Source organism: Clytia hemisphaerica, unplaced genomic scaffold (genome assembly GCF_902728285.1).
Source record: "Clytia hemisphaerica strain Z4C2 unplaced genomic scaffold, Clytia hemisphaerica genome assembly, whole genome shotgun sequence".
NCBI lineage: Eukaryota > Metazoa > Cnidaria > Hydrozoa > Leptothecata > Clytiidae > Clytia > Clytia hemisphaerica.
This window is the reverse complement of record NW_027103617.1, coordinates 250,711-272,242: the sequence shown is the minus strand read 5'-3', so window position 1 is coordinate 272,242 and position 21,532 is coordinate 250,711. Positions and strand designations below refer to the sequence as shown.

General features: G+C 34.9%; 2 protein-coding genes across 2 annotated transcripts; both read left to right on the top strand.

The window, feature by feature from the left end:
• The first annotated feature begins 188 nt into the window (after positions 1-188).
• LOC136802244 (sodium-dependent neutral amino acid transporter B(0)AT3-like) lies at positions 189-19,248 on the top strand. Its single transcript, XM_067058962.1, has 12 exons — positions 189-499; positions 845-1,017; positions 1,756-1,872; positions 4,649-4,910; positions 5,499-5,700; positions 6,061-6,171; positions 6,773-6,981; positions 7,812-7,917; positions 8,386-8,587; positions 10,782-10,941; positions 11,622-11,785; positions 18,713-19,248. The coding sequence occupies exons 2-11, from the start codon at positions 873-875 to the stop codon at positions 11,773-11,775; spliced, it is 1,668 nt and encodes a 555-aa protein (XP_066915063.1). The 5' UTR covers positions 189-499; positions 845-872; the 3' UTR covers positions 11,776-11,785; positions 18,713-19,248.
• Positions 13,959-16,398, top strand: LOC136802243 (kinesin light chain 1-like). Its single transcript, XM_067058961.1, has 2 exons — positions 13,959-14,538; positions 14,715-16,398. The coding sequence occupies exons 1-2, from the start codon at positions 14,037-14,039 to the stop codon at positions 16,286-16,288; spliced, it is 2,076 nt and encodes a 691-aa protein (XP_066915062.1). The 5' UTR covers positions 13,959-14,036; the 3' UTR covers positions 16,289-16,398.
• Positions 19,249-21,532: the final 2,284 nt, after the last annotated feature.

Sequence of the window (21,532 nt, the reverse complement as noted above, 5' to 3'; positions counted from 1 at the left end):
TTTCTCAGAAATAAACGCTATACTTATCAACGTCAAGTTGGCTTCATCATTCGTTTTACATAGAAGGGCTCCAAAATGTTGTCAATGTAATTTGTTGCTTAGATACTGACAAGTTTGATTTGATTGTTTGCCAAGTAAATTGATTCTTCAACTTTTTTCATATTTGTTAGCTAATGATTCTTAAATTCATTTCATCAACAAATTTGTTTGGTCAAGACTGGAAGATTATCTGCTAGTAGATTTTGAAACTGCTGATAGCTTGATAAGTTTAGAATTGAGTCGTTACCAGAACATTGTGTAAGCTCTCTGCTGTTGTTTTATTTGAAGAACATTTTAAAGAAATTGGATCGATTTTCCAACCTGGGATTCACATAAAGTATAATGATGCGATAGTCACTTTATTTCAAACTTTTGGACAAGAATTATCGAGGTTTTGGATAGGACACCCTTTTTCATAATTGCATACTTCAGGGTTTTCTACTTGAAGAGGAGAATTTCGGTAGGTTTTGCTGCTTTTAAAGAAGTCTACTCTTCTGAAATTCATGTAATACTGTTTTGTTATAAAAGCCCAAGGTTAGAATTTTTTTAACCACAAGTTATCTTTAATTGCTCTAAAGTAGGGTTGGAAAACTCTAAATTTCAACATTTTTGACTTCGGATCTTAAGATTTCAGGATCTAAAGGCTCTAAATGATCCCTTAAGCCTTAGAAGTCTTAGAATATAGCCTGGAAGTCAATAAACTTCTCCCGATTCGAAAAACCCGATTAAATGAAGTGGAAGTGACTTTGGTTTTCCCTCATTAACTCGCGTTCTTCTCACTCATTCTATTCAGTTTTTTCCACAGTTTACCAACCCATCTCCAATAGAAGAACATGTCCATCTACCAAAACGAGGACACCAGCACCACAATTACCAAAGGCGATGGTAAATCATTTCTCCTGCAAAACCTCAAAGAGAAGGATGTTGAACAACAAAACAAAGTTGTGGCTGAAGAGACTAAAGATACCACAGATACAGGTTTGACATTTTGATAGTGAAGTATTCCATTTCATAAATTTTATAACGTTTGGGCGATTTTTAATCTTCTTCGTATGTGGCCTGGCATCAAAGTTTGGTACCGCTCTTGCACGAGTTTCAAGCGATGGTTGTGGATGGGTGATGATTATAGATTTTTCTCTTTCATTTACAAAAGACAAGAGCCGCCAAAATGCGGGTAAAAATTTCCTTCATAATCGACCTAAATAAGGAGAAAGAGAAAAGCCGTTTTAACAAAAATGTCCCTTAAAAGTGAAATTTTTAATATAACCTTCTTTGATAAACGTGTCGTTCAAAGTTTACTTTGCTGGTTTAAAGATAGAAATTTTCTGTTTTAATCTCAGTTCAAGTCAACATTTACTAAATATTGTTTAGACGCTTTGGTATTTTTGCTGGTGTTTGCGGTATTTCCGACCTATTTCCGACATCGATGATGTCGAAGATGGAGAAAAAGGTGGTACAATCATGGACAAATAATTTGTGACAAAAGGAATTTCCCTGCGAAATTTTAAACACCACTATAAATGATTTTTCAGCGCGTTAAACTACATTTGGAAAGTAGAGTTTTAACTCTAGAGATCCTGCACAATAAACTGGTCTCGCATTTCTGTCAAAGTTACTAATATCTAGCCCTTTCTAACCATACTTCATCGACTGGTTACTTTTCTATTGTGAACAACTCCAAAACAATGCCATGAATATTTTCAATCCTTTTTTTAGAAGAGAAGAGGGCACGTTGGACCAACCAACGAGAATATTTATTATCATGCATTGGATTTGCTGTTGGACTTGGAAACGTTTGGCGTTTTCCATGGATTGTGTTGAGGAACGGAGGGGGTAAGTTTACTTTTGTTTATTAATTTAAAACCAGGGTAGGGGCCATCCATATAGTACGTACGCAGTGAAGGGGGAGAGAGGGGATTTAGCAAAAGCGTACATCTATTGTTTAGATGACATCATTTCTATTGTTCTCTGCGTACAAGGGGGAGGGGGTATAAAATCTTTGGAAAATCTTGGCGTACGTACTATATGGACGGCCCCGTAGAAAAATTTGACAGTACAAATTATTTTCATGGTCTGAAAATATGTTGTTATCAAAAAACATAGGTAACATTTCGACACCATGATTTTTAACCCAAGTGTTGCGATCGAATCCTAGAGAATAAAAAAAAGCTCTGCATCTCCTGGGCCTCATCTATCGAAGTGAGTGTGAAAATAAAGTCTACAATATACTACATCTCCTAAAGGTTACGCCCGTAACACCGCTCGTAGCAATTGAAAGTTAGTCCTTTATTTCTCGATATTTAGCTCGAGCTTCGAGATTCTCAAGACACAATTCAAACTAATGATGAAATTGACGTCACTTTTTAGACTATTATTTGACGTCAAATAACTAAAATCATTTAAGATTGAAAATCTGGAAGCTTCAAAATAGTTTAATTTTAGCTTGTATCTTGAAAAAGATACAACGTTCAGTTCTTTCTTTCAAAGTTTTAGTTTTGAAAGAATAAATAGTATTCAGTGAAATACAAGTTGATAAACACGAATCGAATCTCAAAAGGAGATTCAAATTCAAAGTACCTCAATAAATAATTTTTTGACGACGGTAGAAAAACAGGCAATGGTTCCAGTGACAAACGTTTTCACTTCGGAGCCTGAACCAATGGATTTGGATGAAGTTTCGACCTTCGTTTGCAAGAAAGTCACACATAAAGAAATCGAATTTGCTGAGTCAATGGAAGTTGACGAGATTGATCCATTTGGCAATAAACCTTCAATTACTCAGAATGAATTCAACTCTTTCCGCTCTTGTAAATCTATTTCTCAATCCACTGGATTCAATCACTTCAGTGCTAATAAAGCTACATCTCAATCCACTGGATTTAACCCATTCGCTTCCAACAAAAAACCAACAATTCCTCAGGCCATTGGATTCAATCCTTTCGCTCGTCATCAGAATCAAATAATGGAAGTTGAACAAATCGTATTACCAATCGATCTTCTTAAACCTGATCCGATGGAAATTGACGTCGAAGATCCAATGGACCTCTTTTTTCGTCCATCCAAATTCTTTAAACTTGATCCACCATCTCCACCCATTGTCTTCAAAAAGCAAACAAAGGAAATTGATGCATCCAAAAACTCTGGCATAGATGAAGTTGCCATCTTTTTTGGTGATCACCAACTGGTCAAAACTGGTTTCCTCGCTCCCGGATTTTTCAAACCGAAACCAGAGAACATTTTGGCAATTAGATCAAAATATTCAAAGAAAAGAAAATCGTCGGATATTGTTTACGAAAAAGATGACTTTATCGAATCTATCAACAAACGTCGACGTTCGAATGTTGATCTTTCTTCTAACGTTTCCGGTGAATTATCCTTCTTTCGGGGAATTGCCGTAAAATCCTTCGATGTCAACTCACAACGTGTTTCTCAAGAAGAATTCATCGCTGGAAAGGATTGCTCCACAACCGAGTTGAATAAGAACATCAATTCGTACGAAAACTACTTGCCAGCCGACAACGAATGTAAAAAGTCGATATATAAACCATCTATATTTTTTTGTAACATCTAGAAAAATATCCGTAGCATTTATAACTTACGAGCTATGCTGAAAAGAAAATTACATTTATATTCAAATTCATATTCATCGCTTTCTTGTTCTTATTTTCTATTATGACAGAGGGAAACTGTAATAACCTCTCTCTCAATTGTATCACCCGTCTCTACGTTCTTTGGTCCTGAACTTTCAAATCCGAACCACTGACCTTTGTAAACCCTGGACCAAGCTATATCCTTCATATTTGATCGGAGTTTTTTTTGAAAGGGGTACCCGCAAAGAAGCCATTGAAGTGTTTTAAAACTTTTTAACTAACGACAAAGGGCACTACATCACTTGTGTGAAAGCGGAGTAGATCTAACGCTCTCGAACCACTCCGACCAAAATATTTTGCTTCGTAGGGGTTGAGAAACTACGACCCTGGAGTTATATAAAGCTCAGCGGTTACAACCCTTGCCCGGTCAATCACGTAATTTAATGTTTCGAAAAAGCCTTTTTTCCTGATCTCCATCACCTCACCATCTCCTAAAGCCGCTTGCTTTTTAGCAAAATACCATATATCCAAATACATGGTTTTTTCTATAAAAATAGTTTACTTTGGATGAGAGTCTAATATTCTTAAGAAGTTGCCAAAATTGAGGGTGAAATATTCTTAACGTATTCTTGCTTTTTTTAGACTTGACTTTTATACAAACATGAGAAATGATCTATTGGGAGCTAAAATTATATTTCTGTCTCAAAGTTTCAATTTAATCTGTTAACCAAATACAAAACGACTGCATTCTTATCAAATTATGCGAAACTCACCCTAGAGGGTCTTTAAGGTATTCTTACGATTCGGCCAATTTTCACCCTGGTATTCTTACAGAAGATATTCTTATAAAAAAGCGTGTACAAGGCTTTCCAACAATACCATTATTTCTGGCTAAAATTAATTTTCAAACCCATCATCAAACAAGAAGAAAATTGGAAGAGTATTGCTTTAGAAATAGTTCTGTCTTTCCAGGTTTTTATCTTTTTACGAAAGAGAATTTTTTCCATTCACCATTGTAGGTGCTTTCTTGATTCCCTACTTCACAATGTTAATCATCGAAGGAGTACCACTCTTGTACCTCGAAATCTCACTCGGTCAAATATTCCAAGTGGGCGCCGCGCCATTATGGATCAAATTATCTCGCTGGTCACGTGGTCTTGGAATTGCTTCCATTGTGGCTGGTTTTCTATCGAGCACGTTCTATAGGATTGTTACTGGATGGGTGTTTTATTATTTCGCCGTCTCCTTCCAAAACCCATTACCCTGGTCATATTGTCCAAAGTAAGTTTCGTATACAATTCTTTACCTTTGAACTATGGTTTTCATCTCTGGTTAGTCAATTAAGCCTTAATGATAGTCTTGTCCTTCCCAGTTGATGATTACTATCAACTTTTCCCGTCAAAGCTAAGTCTGACAAACTAAACTACATGTTAGCTCCACGAAATCACAATTGACTTAAGCTAATTCGAAGTCGAACGGTGAGTCTTATTTGTTCGAATTACAGAGAGATTCTAGAGATTCTAGATTTTAGAAATTATTTTAAGAGGGTTTCTCCTTGACAGAGACTGGAAACAAGCTCCAATTAAAGCGAAAGTTTTGAGTAACAGAAGTTTGAGTAAAGCGAGTTTATTATATACGCCTTTTTTACTGTAGTCGCGCGGTCAGGTGCGTGCCACTTTTTTATTTAATTATCCCCCTAAACTCGATCCAATCCTTTTTTGACACATTTTTCTATTGTCTATAGGTGTGAAAAAAGGACGGTTTTAGTGGGATAAAGCGGATAAAAAAATGCCCGTGCGGCAATTGGTGGCTACGGTTGAAAAGGTGTATTGAATGTAAAAAAAAGCCAGTAAAGAATTCTATTTTCAGAGATTCGAACGGTACATCTACCACTCAAAACAAATGCGAACAATTGGGGTCAACAGAATATTATTGGTACTACGAAACGTTGCAAATCACCGATGACTTTAACAATCCAGGCACTTTCTCATGGCAGTTGTTTTTATGTTTGACGGCCAGTTACGTCATTGTTTTCTTCTGTGTCATAAAAAGAATACAATCGGCGGGAAAGGTAAAAATACTTCAGGCTAATATAAGATTCACTGAATGAATGAATGAATGAATGAATGAATGTGTTGCTATTACTCTTATTTGTTCTTATCAAAAAAAATTATATTCCCCTTGCAATGTTCCAATTATAGACGCTGATGCGAATCCATAGTATCTCCCAATAACGGTCGCACCTGTACACCTGTAAAACAACAAGTCTTGTCTCTCGTAGTTTGCCCTTTTGAGATTTTATTGAGACAAATTTGATCATTTCAGCTTCATTCAGTTTAGCTCAAAAGGCTAGTTAGTAATTTGTTTTTCATATTTTGAACAATCTCATTAATGTGTAGAGAAAAACAAATTTTTGGTATTTTCATTGCAGGTTGTCTACTTCACAGTCATCTTTCCATACTTGGTGTTGTTGATTTTGTTCGTGCAAGGTTTCATGTTGGAAGGATACTCTGAAGGATTGAAATTACTCTTCACGCCCAAGGTATTTGTATGCTCCCTACCCGGGTGAAGGGGGTACCGGGGTGGAGAATGTTGGATAATGTTGGCTATGTGTGCCTCCAAAAACCGACCCTAAGAGAAACGATAAAATCGGTAAAAATTAACTGTTAGAGATAAATTTTTCGAAAACTTTCCTAGCCTTTAGAGAGATTTTCGTGGTTTTCATACCCTTAGAAATTCTTGGGAAGGTCAAAACCTACCATTTTCGTCTGCATATACCCAACACCTACTTTTGCCTAAGTATCCCCCGGACTCCCTATCTAAATATACAATATCAATGGTATCATGACTGATAAAAACAGACGGATAAAATCTACATTATTTCAGCTTTAAAACTAGATCATTTAATTTTGGAACAGTTTATAACTTTTACATGCTTTCGTTGATTTGAGCAGTGTTTAAGGCACACTTAATGATATTAAATTTTAGAGAACTCAATGTTTGAATAAATTTTATTCGAATAAATTTTATTCGAATAAATTTTATTCCACAGCCTTTTCGTGAGAAGCGTTAGTTTGTCGGACCTTTCAATTTACGAATGTTCATTCTTCTACTTTTGTATTACATTTGCATTTTTTCTAAAGTGGCATAGACTGACTGATCTGAGAGTATGGAAAGATGCCGCTACACAAATCTTTTACTCCATTGGTGTTGGGTACGGTGGCATGTTGGCTTTTTCAAGTTACAACCAACAGAAAGAAAGTATCATGAAGAATACAATGATCATTGCTGTGGTGAATTCCGTAACTTCTCTTTTTGGTTCCATTGCAATGTTCTCGATCCTTGGATACAGGTAATTCTCATAACTGCTCTTATATTATACTATGCTCAGAAATTACGGTTTCGTATCGCTACGAAACGAAACGTCCCTTGAACATTGTGTCGTGAAACGTCAAAAAGGAAGACGTTACAAAGCAAAACAGATCAAAACGCTTTCGCTCCGAGTTTATGTATCGGGGATATCGAGGGGGACGGTAAGTGAAATCGATACGAAACAAATAGTTGATTTCTCACCTAAACAGACGACGGTATTTTGTTTTTTTTACCGTCATCGAGCAAAATGGACGGTAATTTTGGAAATATGTCAACTTTGCTTTATACCTTCCCGCTCGATTTATCTCGAATACATAAACTCGGTATTATTTTCATCGAGATAGAACTGATCTGTTTCGTTGCTGCAAAACGTACCGAAATCAGTATGTACACTTCCTATCCACGTAACAAACACCATAACGAAGCGATGCTGAACCGTAACGTCTAAACACGGCCTCAGTGATTTGTTAGTATCAGAATGGTTTTCTTTATTTGCGCTTCTTTCAAAAGTAAGATGTAACTTTAAAGCTTACTAAAAGCAAATATACATGTCCGTCTCTCATTATTCGGCTGTTATAACCATTCTACTCACGTTCTAGCCAGTACGAAACCATTAAATATAAGTTCCCACCCCAGCCAAAAGGATCGCAATGATACGAGCTCTACCCATCGGAGAACGGGTTTAATACTTTTTACACTAAGTAGAAATACCGATTCATCAAATTGTAAAGTTGTTGGACGATGGTTAATTTGGAGCTTGTTTTTATTTTAATTGTCAACAATCTTTTTAAATCTCCTTAATATTATCAGGGCAACCAAGAAAAGTCAGCGCTGTTTCAACGAACATTCTAAGAATCCAATAAATGGAACCAAACCTCTGTCTATTGATTGCTCTGTAAACCATTTCATCGAAAATGTAAGTAACGGACCAACACTACCTTTGATTGAACTTCAAAATACCAAACATCTTTTTAGTTTATTTACGGACTTTTAACCTTGGCTTTAGCTCAACAGTGTTGCCTTTTTGAGTACCTTTATAACTTTCTCGAACACTTAAAACTAGCTATTTTTTAATAGTTCTAGATTTTTTCAGCCAGTGGGGAGAGAATAATGGACTGAAACTCAATGGAGATTGATATATTTTTTATGGCTGGGGAAAACTTCAATTCTTTTGTTTTCAAGTCAGAAAATTCAGTGGGGATGGGAAAAATAGTGAATATTTTGCATTGAGGGTTGGTTTATTTGATTATTTTTAGGTTTATTTTTGGAGGGTAATTTTCCACCGGGGACGATATTTTGACCAATTGACCTGTGGGAAGGGGTCCCTGTGGGTCTGTGAGAAGGGGGTGTCTTTATATCAATACTTTTTGAATCATTCTTATAGACAGGAGGTGGAACAGGCTTAGCATTCATTGCATTCACAGAAGCTATCGATTTACTACCTGCATCCAATTTCTTCGCCATTATGTTTTTCTTGATGTTGATCACACTAGCCTTGGATTCACTTTTCGGTGGATTAGAGTCTATCATGACCTCCATTATGGATTTCAAAATATTTCCAAATGTCAAATATGTATGGAAATTAAGTAAGTTGAATACTCTGGAAATAGGTCTTTCTCCATCCAGCTAAAGACAAAGAATTACGTTTCATTCTAGGTTATTCAAACCTGATTTTAGTTAAGGCGAAGCTAATTTGATTTTTTGTCTTACGGGCTAAGCTACCCAAAAAAGAGGGTCGATCGGCCAGCGAGAAAATAAAATTAAAAGTAGAATTTCACCTATAAAATCTCTTAAAAAGGCGCAGCAAAAGCAACTACATCTTGACAACAATGCAAAATAGAAAATAAAAAGACACAGAAAGCTCGAATTTATGGATAAAATGAAAAAATTGGACATTGAATTCTCAAAACCTTGGAAAAACTACCAAAATTTTGAAAGTTTGGCATTATGTAAAGCAATGAAAATAAAAATGCACTGCCACAATCAATTTTATTTTTATTTCGATTTTCGGAATTTCAGGGTCGGACGGGCCCGTAAAACAACTAATCCAATTGATCTCCCCGTATTGTGTCTTTGTCATTAATTCTTTTTATTTGATTGATATTTTACAGTCAGAAATTTGAATTTAAAAAGGCCTTATCTGCAAAATAATTCCAAACAAAATTTGAACCTCAAGTGATACCATTGAAGCCTATTTCAACTAAACCAGTATGTATAGTTTGTGGTATCAAAGTTAAATACCTTGAAAATAACTTGTTGGACCCACCCCGGTGGGGTGGAGGTCCTATAAATTAACCTTTGTCCGTTCGTTCGTTCGTTCGTTATTAGCTTTCCTCGTGATTGGCTCATTAGTTTTTTCTGATTTTTTGCACAAAGATGTGTAACTATAAACCCTCGAATGTGACGGAGCCTGACTTTCAAAAAAAACATTTGGGGGGCAAATTTGAGCCAAAAAACGGCTAAAAAACGGGTTTTTTGGACTTTGTGAAAAATTGGATCATTAACTTTTTCTGATTTTTTGCATGAAAGTAGGGTACCATCATAGGTAGAAGATGGCTCATTGGCTCAAAAAATGCATGTTTGCCTATAAGAATCACTATTAATAAGCATACATCAATGTTCTCAGTTAAATTACTCAATTTTTTTTATGATATAGATGTTTTTTTGCTCATGAGGGCTTACTTTTGAAGAATGGTGTGTGTTTAGACATGAAATTTTGGTTGCTTGGCGTGTTTTTATAGAAAAACTGGCCAAATTCGATATTTATTTATAAGCACATTATCAATTACTTAGGTATTAGCTTTTCTCGAGATTGGCTCTTTGGTTCTTTATGATTTTTTGCACAAAGATGCATAACTATAAACCCTCGAATGTGACGGAGCCTGACTTTCAAAAAAAACATTTGGGGGGGCAATTTGAGCCAAAAAAACGGCTCAAAAACGGGTTTGTTGGACTTTGTGAAAAATTGGATCATTAACTTTTTCTGATTTTTTGCATGAAAGTAGGGTACCATCATAGGTAGAAGATGACTCAAATAGATTTTTTCAAAAAACGGCTCAAAAAACGTATGTTTATCTATAAGAATCACTATTAATAAGCATACATCAATGTTTTTAGCCAAATTACTCAATTTTTTGATGAGATAGATGTTTTTTTGCTCACAAAGTCTTGAATATGAAAGAATATTTCAAGAGCATGAAATTTTGGTTTCTAAACGTTTTTTTTATAAGAAACAAGCGACTAATTTTAATAGATCGTCACTATTTGTGTTCTGAATGATTGTTAATGGTCACGCTCACGTAGATATCAATTATATATATATGTGTTAAATGCATAACCAGGTAGGTCCATAAAAGTATCACTTGTTATTCTTCCAATTACATATAATGGGCTATTCCAGAAAAAAAATAATTTCCCCTTATGTTGAGGAGGTCTTTTTTGGGAAAGGAAACCCCCCTAGATTTTTCTTTCAATTTTTCTGGACCGCTTTGGATTTTTTGTTCTCACTTTTTGGATCACCCTGGATTTTTTGACCTCGTTTTACTGACAACTCTGTATTTATTACCTCATTCTACTAACCACCCTGGATTTTTACATTCGAAAAATCAGACCTCCCCTGGATTTTTTATTTTTAGAACCACCCTGGACGTCACACCTCCTCAACAAAAGGGGGTACGGACTATTTCTGGAATAGCCCAATTAAGCCATGTGGTTATCATTATAACAGCCAATGTTTCCTGATTGTTTTCACCACGTTTTACTTCCATATTTTTTTTCAAGTTATTTACATGTCGATAAGTTACGTGGCAAGTTCGGTCAATTGTTTGGGGACTGGTGACTATATGGTGCAATTATTCAATGATTTTGGTATCGATCTTATTATCCTTTTTGTGACTTTCTCACAACTGGTCGTCGTTTGTTATATTTATGGCTTTAAAAGGTTAGTATAAACATGAACATATTTAAACGACTGGACATCCATCTCCTTTGTATTTTTGAAAATAACACTGCTAGCTTCGTTGCCGTCTCGTTAAAATCCTAAAATGAAACAATAAATTTTGATGGTATATCTCTTGGGAATACCTTGCTAACAGCGTCAAAACTTCGACAAAAGTCTCTGTTGTTCTACTCTATCATGACAAAGATAACAGAGACATAATCATCGTCAGCTTGTCAAAATTCCGACTAATATTTTTAAATTTGGACTCAAAAGTATGGAATAATTTTAGAGAGTATGGGATTCAAATTATGATATTCTTATGACAGGGGCCCTCAACTTTAGCATACTATTTTTTTCATGTCATGAAAAAATTTATTGAGTGACAAAAGTGATTCAAAAGTATACACGCAGTTGAAATTCTGCATTTCTACGTTGAAAAATGTTGATAAAATATATTGCAAACTTATGAAAAAAATTATAATAATTCTTTTGTGAATTACGATTAATGTTCAAGCTCTATCAATCCTTTTACCTAAGTAATTTGGAAAATCTTCGAAATATTAACATGTGGGGGGGGGGCGTTTATTTGGAACCTAAGAGTAAACTAAAACGGGGTGACAAAAAAGAAATACTTTGCAATTTTAGCAATTTAGCAATTATCTCCTTCTTTTTGGTGACAGATTCTCCTTGAAACAGAAGACAGTGACAGGCCAAGATATTCCGCTCTTCTTTCAAATCTGTTGGCGGTTTGTGTCACCTATTGTCATCTTCGTTATGATTATTATGACGCTCTATCAAATGGAAAAAAACCAGTTTGCAGTACAACGCCTTTGATCAACAACTGGTAAGCTTATTTCTAGTTTGTCTGTACACAGACCCAGTATCTACAGCTGATTCTAAAATTCATTGCCACAAGGGTCTGTTGTCGTTGTCTTTTCTCATTTGAGATTTCTCAAACCGATCGCTGCGATGGAGTGTTGGTGAGAGATAGGAGACAATGAGAGAAGTGTTTCTATTTATAAATCATACTTCACTGCAGAGGTCTCCGTAAAATTTTGATTTTTGGGGCCAGGGGACGAGTTTTTCGCCAAAACGAGGCTAAAACTTTGGGGCAGCTTGGAGACTTCAAAAATTGTTCGATTTGGCTAAAATTTTGCACACTTGTTCATTCGGTGAATATCTGGGGGTGTTTTTTCATTTTTCAAAAATTTTGATTTTGGGGGCTTGGGGACGAGTTTTTTGCCAAAACGAGGCTAAAACTTGGGGCAGTCTGGAGACTTCAAAGATTGTTCCATTGTTTTATCTTCATTTTTCTTTTTTTTATATACGTAAAATAGTGTCTTTAGAGTAGTGTCCTCGACCTCAGAGCCTTTCAAAATAAATTACTTCGGAGAAAAGAAAACCTTTTTTGGTTTTTGTTTACACATTGCCCCTGCAAAATTAATTTCCCACAATTTATCATATACGAAAATTGATTTAAAATTAATCAACATATTAAAGTTTTCTTATGGGTTCACAAATGTTTACATATATATACCTATTCTTAAAGTCTTTAAAGTCATAGCTTTACAGTCACTATCCACAGACAAGTTTAAAATATCCCGATCAAAGGGTCTGACAATATTGTGAGATCAGCCAATCTCCGAACTCTGCTTAATTGCCCCAAAAATCAAAATATTTGAAAAATGAAAGAAAGAACCCCAGATATTCACCCAAGGAACAAGTGTACAAAATGTCAGCCAAAACGGACAAAGTTATAATATTTGCTACCTAATACTAAATATTTGAAATGTTACAATTGGGCTTTCGAATAACAAAATATCTGAAGTTGAGCCCAGTGCAATGCGCACGTTCGACTAGTTATAAATCATACTTCATTGCAGAGGTCTCCGTACGGGAATTTTTTTATGAAACAGACAATGCGCACATAGTGTACTACGAACCGATAAACGTGAGATACATTCTGGTACAGAGTAACTCCTAGTTGATCAATTACATTGTTTCAACGTTTATCTAATGTCCACAACGTCCATATAACGTCAAATCCACTGTATGTTCTTGAGTACGACCCCAGGAGACTTAATCAGGACCCCTTAACTCGATAATACCACTACGGGCTACTTAAAAACTGGCTATTAGGTAATATTTTCTAATAGGTTTGACGAATGAATCTCTAAGCTTAAGACTAAGACGTTTAAGGTTCTAAAAACGTCAAAAAATATCGTTATTTTCAAGAAACGAAATTTGTACTATATCCCAGGGATTACGTCAAAATACAACATCATCATTTGTTTGAAAGTTATTGATTAAAAGATATTGAAGTGATCTCTGTGGTAACTCTAACTATGCGAATTTCCCATGCAGCCTGAAATTCTTTCATGTTTGTTTTCAAAACAGAGTTTGTATACGTTAGCTCTGTCATGTGTGGGTAAGGTAAATGTAAGTGACTTTTTAAGTACGTTTTTTTTTAAGTACACTTTTTTTATGAGGACGAGTAGATCTTTGATGAGGCTAGACTGTTCTTATTTCTTTGGCATTTTTGGCCTCAAATTATTCTTATCCTGTTCTATTATTGAGGTACTTCAGGCTTGACGATTCTTGGGGGAAGGGGCTGTCTTGAAACAAATAAAACCGTTTCAAAACTGAAACACGTCGATGGTATCACTTTGATGAAAATGTCTCCAGTGGCCCCACCTCAATCAGGAAATAACATCATGAACAAATAATAAACTATTGCAACAAATTGCTTCAGAAAATTTTAAACAATATTTAGTCAAGACGAAAACTGTATTTACTTGAAAACGAAAAGATTGTTTTGAATTAAATTTCGGGATTTATTTATAATAATATGCTTATTAAATATGGTTCTCTGTAAGCAAAATAAATAAAAATGACACCTCGCTTTTGTTTATTTCTACACAATCACAACATCTTTGTCTCGTTTTAAAGAAAAAGCAATATTTTTGGATCATGTTTCATGCAATGCTTGTTTGTGTTTGGCTTCTCTGATATTTTCTTTCGAAACTTTTCTCGATCTAAAGCCTTTAGACACATCATTTTGATACAACAGCAAGAAAACAAAATTCAAATCAATTATGGATCTGGATTCTAACAGCAAGAAGACTGACGTTTTTTTATCCCACAATTGGGGAAGGAATGGCGAAAATCATCAAAAAGTGGCGAAAATCAATGAAGCACTCCAAGAGCTTGGATATGTCACTTGGTTTGATGACAAAGAAATGTATGGAGATATTAGAGCCCGAATGGCTGATGGAATCAAAAACACAAAATGTTGTCTTGCATTTTTAACGGAAGAATATCATCAAAAAGTTGTCTATGGCCGAGAATCGGATAATTGTAAATCCGAGTTTGATTTTGCCAGTACGACAGTACCAGTTCGAGCTGTGGTTCTTGAAGAAAGTATGACAAACCCTCACACGTGGGAAGGGAACATTGCAATCACTTTGAAGATCAAATTTTATGTCGATATGTCAGGCAATATTGATGGTCGTGAATACTTTGCAGAGAAAATGCAGCAGTTGAAGAAAGAACTGGATAAGATTATTTTGACAACTCAAGCTACTACACCAACGGAAGGTATTTCAAATAGTTGTACTGTAATTTTAGCATTACTGCATTTCTCGATTGGTTTGATTTGTTTTGTGTGCTCAGCCTAGATTGAAAATGATTTGTCTTCAGATTGCTCTTTTTTCTTCAATAGCCATATACCTTCCTTGTATAATATTAACGCTGGAATTTTCTCCGGTTTTTAGTCGATCAAAATTTCGTCGACGTCGAAATCGAAGAACTGAAGAATTTGGTGTTTCAACTGCTTGAAGATGAAAAATACGAAGAAGCCATTCCTCATCTGCAGCTCCTGGTAACAAAACAAACATCATTTCTCGGACACTCACACCCGGACACACTCTTCGCTCTTCAAAAACTTGCCTATTGTTATAAAGAAGAAGAAGAGTATGAAAAAGCTATTCCTACGTATGAAGATTTGATGAAAAAACAGACAGAAACTTTTGGAAAGGAACACGTTGATACAATGTCAAGCAAATATGAATTGGCAACTTGTTTATTCTTTAATAAACAGGAAAGTAAAGCCATTCCAATTTGTGAAGAGCTGATTGAGATGAGAAAAATATTGTCCGGCGAGCTACACGAAGGAACGTTTTTAGTGAAAGTGCGACATGCAATTTGCTTCATTGATAGTAATATAGAAAAGGCAACCTCAATGTTACAAGAGCTCGTGACGAAGCAAAAATTAGTGTTAGGTCTCATGCATAAAAATACTATTCGCAGCATGTATAGTCTAGCTTATTGCTTGCATAAAAAGAAAGACTTCAATGGGGCCATAACAATTTACCGAGATGTCTTAGCGAAAAAAGAAATAGTCTTTGGACGAACTCACAAAGAAACATTAAAAACTATTAATAACTTGGCGTATTGCTTCGTTAGTATTGAAAACTTTGACGAAGCAATTTCAATTCAAGAAGACGTGATAGAGAGGCAGAAATCAGTTTATGGCAAACTTCACAGAAACACTTTGAAGGCCCGATTTTATTTAGCACATGTGTATCAAAAGAAACAGGACTTCACTACTTCATTTTCCATTCTCAAAGACGTCATCGAAAAACAAAAAACGCTGTTAGGAATAACTCACAAAGATACAATAACCACAATCATCTCTCTAGCCATTTCCCAAGAGAAAAAAGGAGACATCGACGTTGCGATTTCAACACTGGAAAGCGTTCAACAAAAAACAAAATCTAGTCAAGAACCAGTAGTTTTAGAAGTTCTTCATAATTTAGCTGTTTATTGGCGCCAAAAAGCTAACTATGTAAAAGCTATTGCTTTGTTTGAAGAAGTCGTTGAGAAGAGATCATTAGTTTTGGGACCATTGCATGAAGACACATTATACAGTTCCCTTAGTCTGATAAACTGCATTATACACAAAGGAGAATTTAACAAGGCCATACCATTACTTGAAGAATTGATTAAAAAGCAAACGAAATCTTTGGGTGCTGCCCACAAAAATACGTTTGCGAGTCGGAATAATTTAGCTCATTGTTATGGTAAAGTTAAGAGATATAAAGAATCACTTGCAATTTTTAAAGACGTATTCGAAAAGCGAAAGGTTACTTTAGGAGCAACTAATGAAGACACCTTATCAAGCATGTACAATTTAGCAGTATTACTACGATGCAATGGTGAAAACGAAAAATCCAGGGAAATCTTGGAAGAGTTGATCGAGATACAATCATCTGTTTTAGGTGAAAACCACCCAGAAACCATCAAAAGAAAAAATGAGCTCAAAAAGATACATTGTAGTATCATGTAACTAAACTTGGCTATCGAATGTTTATTTGTAAATAATTCATTTTCATAATGTTTCAGAGTACCTTATTACACAAATAATAAGTACCCATGTAATTAATACAAACTAATAAAATTCGTCTAAATTAAAACCCCTTTTATTTCTTTAAAAAAATTACATTCGGGCGAAATAAGAAAATGTAGTGTTTCCAGAATGTGGGTGAAGGAAAAAAGCATTAAGCTGCCAGCCGGAAAATAGTGTATGATGTATCATGTATGACTTCCGAAAAAAGGGGGATAAAAACGTTATAACACCGAAATTTCGAAGCAAAATTTCATGGATTTCCGATACCGAAACAATTTCAGAATTCCGAAATACCGAAGGAATTTTGCCTGATATCTAAAATTCCGAAGAAAAAAGGACCGATTTCCGGAATTCTGAAATACCGTACGCCCCCCACTGTTAAATTAGTCCAGAGAATTTTGAGTATGGAAGTCTGTACCAAAATAACTGACTGACAGTTCGCACTATTATTCTAACACTGCTCTTGGGATAAAAAAGATATAATCAAAAATAAATACCTGGTTGGAAAGATAATTATTAGTGCATTGACGTAAAGGTTGAAGAATCGTCTGACAATTAGAAAATGAAAATAAAAATAGTGAAGTCATCCATAAAAGGTCGATTACCTATTACAAGGGCCTATGACTGTTGATCCAAAAGAGATGAAATCAGTGAGGTTTAAAATTTTAGAGAAGTATACGAATGGGGTTTTCCAGAAATAGTCACTGCCTCCCTGTATAGGATATCGGATATCCACGGGGTTAACGATTTTTGTTTAAAAGTGGATATCCAGGGAGTTAAATATCTACAAGGGAGCGGATATCCAGGGGGTAAAGTGTCTTTTCAAGTAAAAAAATACGATATCCAGGGGCAGTCATCTTTATAAGAGAGGATATCTAGGGGGTTGAGCATATTTTTAAGAGTAGATATCCAGGGGGTCTTTAATAATACAGAAGAATATCTAGGTGGTTCGATACTTCGAAAAATCAAATCCTCAACGGTCGGGGTAAAATCTTTTTCTGGAAATGCCCAATAGAAGAACTAATAGAAGTTGAAAAAGTCTCAAATTTTCACCTTCATATTTTTATTTTGCATTTTCAATTAAAAAAGATGCCCAAACATGCATCATCAATCTTCAACAGTGAAAATTACCTTTCCAACGAGGTATTACAGTGGAACCTCTAATTAGCGGACACCATCAAGGAATCGGATTAGTGTCCGCTAATTAGAGGTGTCCGCCTTTTAGAGTGTCTGCTAATTGGAGGTTCTACTGTACTTTTCATTATACTTTTTTTCCCTCAGTAATGCCAATAAAAGTACGGACTGTCTTTATTTGAGAATAGATAGCTCAACGAGCCATCCCTAAATTACCCAAAAGATTCGTTTGGGCCTATGTTTTATGGGCGGGAGACAAGAAATTGACACAGTTCTACCTAAGGAATGCTATGTACAGGTGTGGTGGAAGTATTGAGGTCACTCCTAGAAGGTACCCGTGGTTTGTCTAACAGAGGCCCTGTGGTATAAACGAATGACTAGAGTGTGTTCCCTATCGAGGAGTAAATCACTGAAAAAAATCACGTACACCTTTTTGAAAAATCAAAAAAAAATCAAAAAGAAATCAAAAATCAAAAAGAAATCAAAAAGAAATCAAAAATCAAAAAGAAATCAGAAATCAAAAAGAAATCAAAAAGAAATCAAAAAGAAATCAAAAATAAAAAAAAAATCAAAAAAAAATCAAAAATCAAAAAGAAATCAAAAAGAAAGAAATCAAAAAGAAATCAAAGAAATCAAAAAGAATCAAATCAAAAGGAAATCAAAGAAATCAAAAATCAAAAGAAAATCAAAGAAATCAAATCAAAAAGAAATCAAAAAGAAATCAGAAATCAAAGGAAATCAAAAAGAAATCAAAAATCAAAAAGAATCAAAAAAATCAAAATCAAAAAAGAAATCAAAAAGAATCAAAAAAAAAAAAAAATCAAAAAAAAAATCAAAAAAAAATCAAAAATCAAAAAGAAATCAAAAAGAAATCAGAAATCAAAAAGAAATCAAAAAGAAATCAAAAAGAAATCAAAAATCAAAAAAAAAAATCAAAAAAAAAATCCAAAAAAAATCAAAAATCAAAAAGAAATCAAAAAGAAATCAGAAATCAAAAAGAAATCAAAAATAAATCAGAAATCAAAAAGAAATCAAAGAGAAATCAGAAATCAAAAGGAAATCAAAAAGAAATCAAAAATCAAAAAGAAATAAAAAAAAAATCAAAAATAAAAAAGAAATCAGAAATCAAAAATCAAAAAGAAATCAAAATCTCGTACACCTATAATTTTTAGTGATTTACCCCTCGTTCCCTATGGCTTATACATGTGTTGTGTTTTTCTTTATTCATAGGGTGCATCAATGAAGAAAGCATACCCTGGATGGGCGATCGGACTCGGTTTCATTTTCTTGGCAGCATCTGTTCTTTGTATCCCTGCAGGTGTCGTGTACGAATACATGAAGCGTAGAAAGATATCCATTCAAAACAGCGTACTACCCGAGAATTCCTGAAAAAAGCCTGTTTAAAAAGCTGTGAACAGAGTTCTCAAATGAAATATTTGATTTCTCAGGTCATCGTTGAGAGGTGGCTAGTGTACGCTAGCCCTGATTCGTTTAATTCTAGTCAAATGTGGTCTACCTCTCACACATCCTCAGTTACTAGAGACAGTTTGTTTTGGGATGAAATGCAGACTACCAAACTGGAATGATTAAACCATATTACTTGATTTTGAGCCATTTTAATGTACATTTAATAAAATTTATGTGTAAAAACAATGTCTAGAAAGTCCTTAGAGTTGTACATATTGTAGAAACTATTTTACCAAACCGGTGAAAGATTTATGAACTGGAGACAATTCTTTTTCACAATGCACGATAAAAGAATACTCTATGGATTTATTATAGAGACTCTGGATAAACATCAAATGAAACGGTGGAGAGAGAAGTATTGTCTTTCTATTGTTTCAGAAAACAATTGATGTTCTAGCTTTGTCCGCAAAGGACAACTGTCATGGCGGCTCGAAGGACTCTGATTTTGAAAAATGATTAATACTCTAATTTCTAAAAAGTTTTCTAACTTTTTCTATTCGTACTTTTGCTGGCCAAAAGTTTGAAAATAAATGCTAGAATACCAAACGGATACATTTATGAAATCTAGTGTGAGAAAAAAATCATCAGATGAGTAAAATCAAACAAAATGCTTATAATGACACAAAATTTTGAATTGGGAATATCTTTCCAATGTTTCTCCGAGAAGAGCTGAGATTGACATATATTAGATGTGAGTCTCGTAGCTCCACTGTGGTATGAAAATCTTTTGGTGGCACGTGGTGGCACGGGGATTTTTTGAGGTTGAAGTTTAAAAATTTCTGGTGTCAATATTCAATTTCTTATACATAACATGTTTTTCCATCTTTCTCGAAATTCAAAACGTCAGAACGACGTATAATTAGTAATTAACTAGACGAGTTTGAATCTTGGAGGAGAACTTAAAATCTCATTTGAGAATTTGGATAAGTGTATTTTGATGAGAAATGCAATTAAAATAATACGGAAAATCATTTAATGGTGGAAGGAGGGTGAACAATAATGTCATTACTGCGGACAAGGCTTGTACATGAGAAATTGGCAAAAATCAGCTCATTGTTTTTCCAGTGTCTATAATAATTCCATGGCTTCATGCATAACGAAGTTGGGAAAACATCTCATAATCTTGGGCGCGTTTTTCAGTATTTTAGTTCCGCTTAACGGTAGCATTCTTATCTTACGATCTCTCTATTGTTTTATCATCATCAAAAAGACTTTTCCGGAGTTATTTTGATCTGATTACTCATTTTGAAATGCCAGTTTGTCTTTTTCTTATCCCTGGAGAGTTAAATGAATCTAAGGAAATTCCCTTTTTATACCACAAGTAGTTATTAAGCGCTCTTCATAGTTTAAAAATATTCGAAAAGTTATGTTGCTAAACGTGTGTACATTAGTAAAATAACATATGAAGAGCAGTATCTTTAGATATATACGTATTTTATAGGAAAAACCAGTAAGTCGTCTGATTCTGGCTGGGCTGCTCTTAAATTTATATGAGTTTTTCAGCCTTAAATGTCAATATTAATTAAAATGGAAACATGTACTTCTCAGTAATTTTTGAAATCTGAGGTTCAGATTCTTCTTAATTTGTTCTTAAGTTTTGACCAAATTTCAGCCTCGTATTCTTATGAAATTGTTCTTATAAAAAATGTGTAAGACAAGGCACGGATGTCACTCTAAGTAGACTGTAAATCACTCCCTTGACACATTTGTTAGCATTTGAAAGAATTCAGATGAGAGGTCACTCTTAACAAAAATTACTGTATGGCTAAGATCATTCCTTTTGAACGCAAATTCAACTCTATGTGTTCGTTTTGCTGCAGTGGCACCTTAATGAAAGTTATGGCTAGTTTTATATCTTTGGTCCAGCGCGCAGCAGAATGGACCTTTAAAAAGCAACTGATCGAAAAGATTTTGTCTTTGTCGGGGCCTGTGCGCGCAATAAATTCAAGTCCAGGCTAAACCAACCGCCGATCTAGAATTTTTGGCCCGTCTACCCGCGCGTGTTTTGGATTGAATTGGTAGTAGAGTCAAATTTCCCGGTTAGATTAAAGGGTTGTTTCAGGTAGGGTCAGGTAGGGTTAGGGCTAGGGTTGGGGATGGGAGTTAACCCCTGGTTAGGGTTTTAGCCCCCGGGTAGAGTTTGGAGTAAATACCATGTTTATAAGGAACTTTGAACTCCTAAATGCAGTTGTAACTCGATGGCCGAGTGGTTAAGGCGCTGGCGTTCTAATCATAGGTGCTTTGTATACCGGGTGCACCAAAAAAAAGTATACAACTTTGTCGTGGGTATTGTGAGCTTCAGGATTTAAATTTTTTGTTCATTCCTTTTTTATCGTATAGAGGATGCTCTGAACTTGAATTTGAGCCATCATACATTAAATTGAAAATGTAGTTCAAAAGTTATTTCCAAAAAACTGCTTTTTTTCCATGTCGAAATTTAAAAAAATCATTAAGCGGAGCGTTTATTCGAGGGGTCGTTTAAAAGTAGGAGGTGTTTATTCGAAGTAATACAATATTTGGCTCATGTACGCAGGGCCTTCTTTAAAGGACCTCACCATTTTAACCTTTCGTTTCGCCACTCGG

Coding starts and splice junctions, on each gene's coding strand:
- LOC136802244 (XM_067058962.1), top strand. CDS start 873: ATGTCCATCTACCAAAACGAGGACACCAGCACCACAATTACCAAAGGC. Junction 1,018..1,755: donor TAAAGATACCACAGATACAG/GTTTGACATTTT, acceptor TCCTTTTTTTAG/AAGAGAAGAGGGCACGTTGG. Junction 6,982..7,811: donor TTCTCGATCCTTGGATACAG/GTAATTCTCATA, acceptor TAATATTATCAG/GGCAACCAAGAAAAGTCAGC.
- LOC136802243 (XM_067058961.1), top strand. CDS start 14,037: ATGGATCTGGATTCTAACAGCAAGAAGACTGACGTTTTTTTATCCCAC. Junction 14,539..14,714: donor AGCTACTACACCAACGGAAG/GTATTTCAAATA, acceptor TCCGGTTTTTAG/TCGATCAAAATTTCGTCGAC.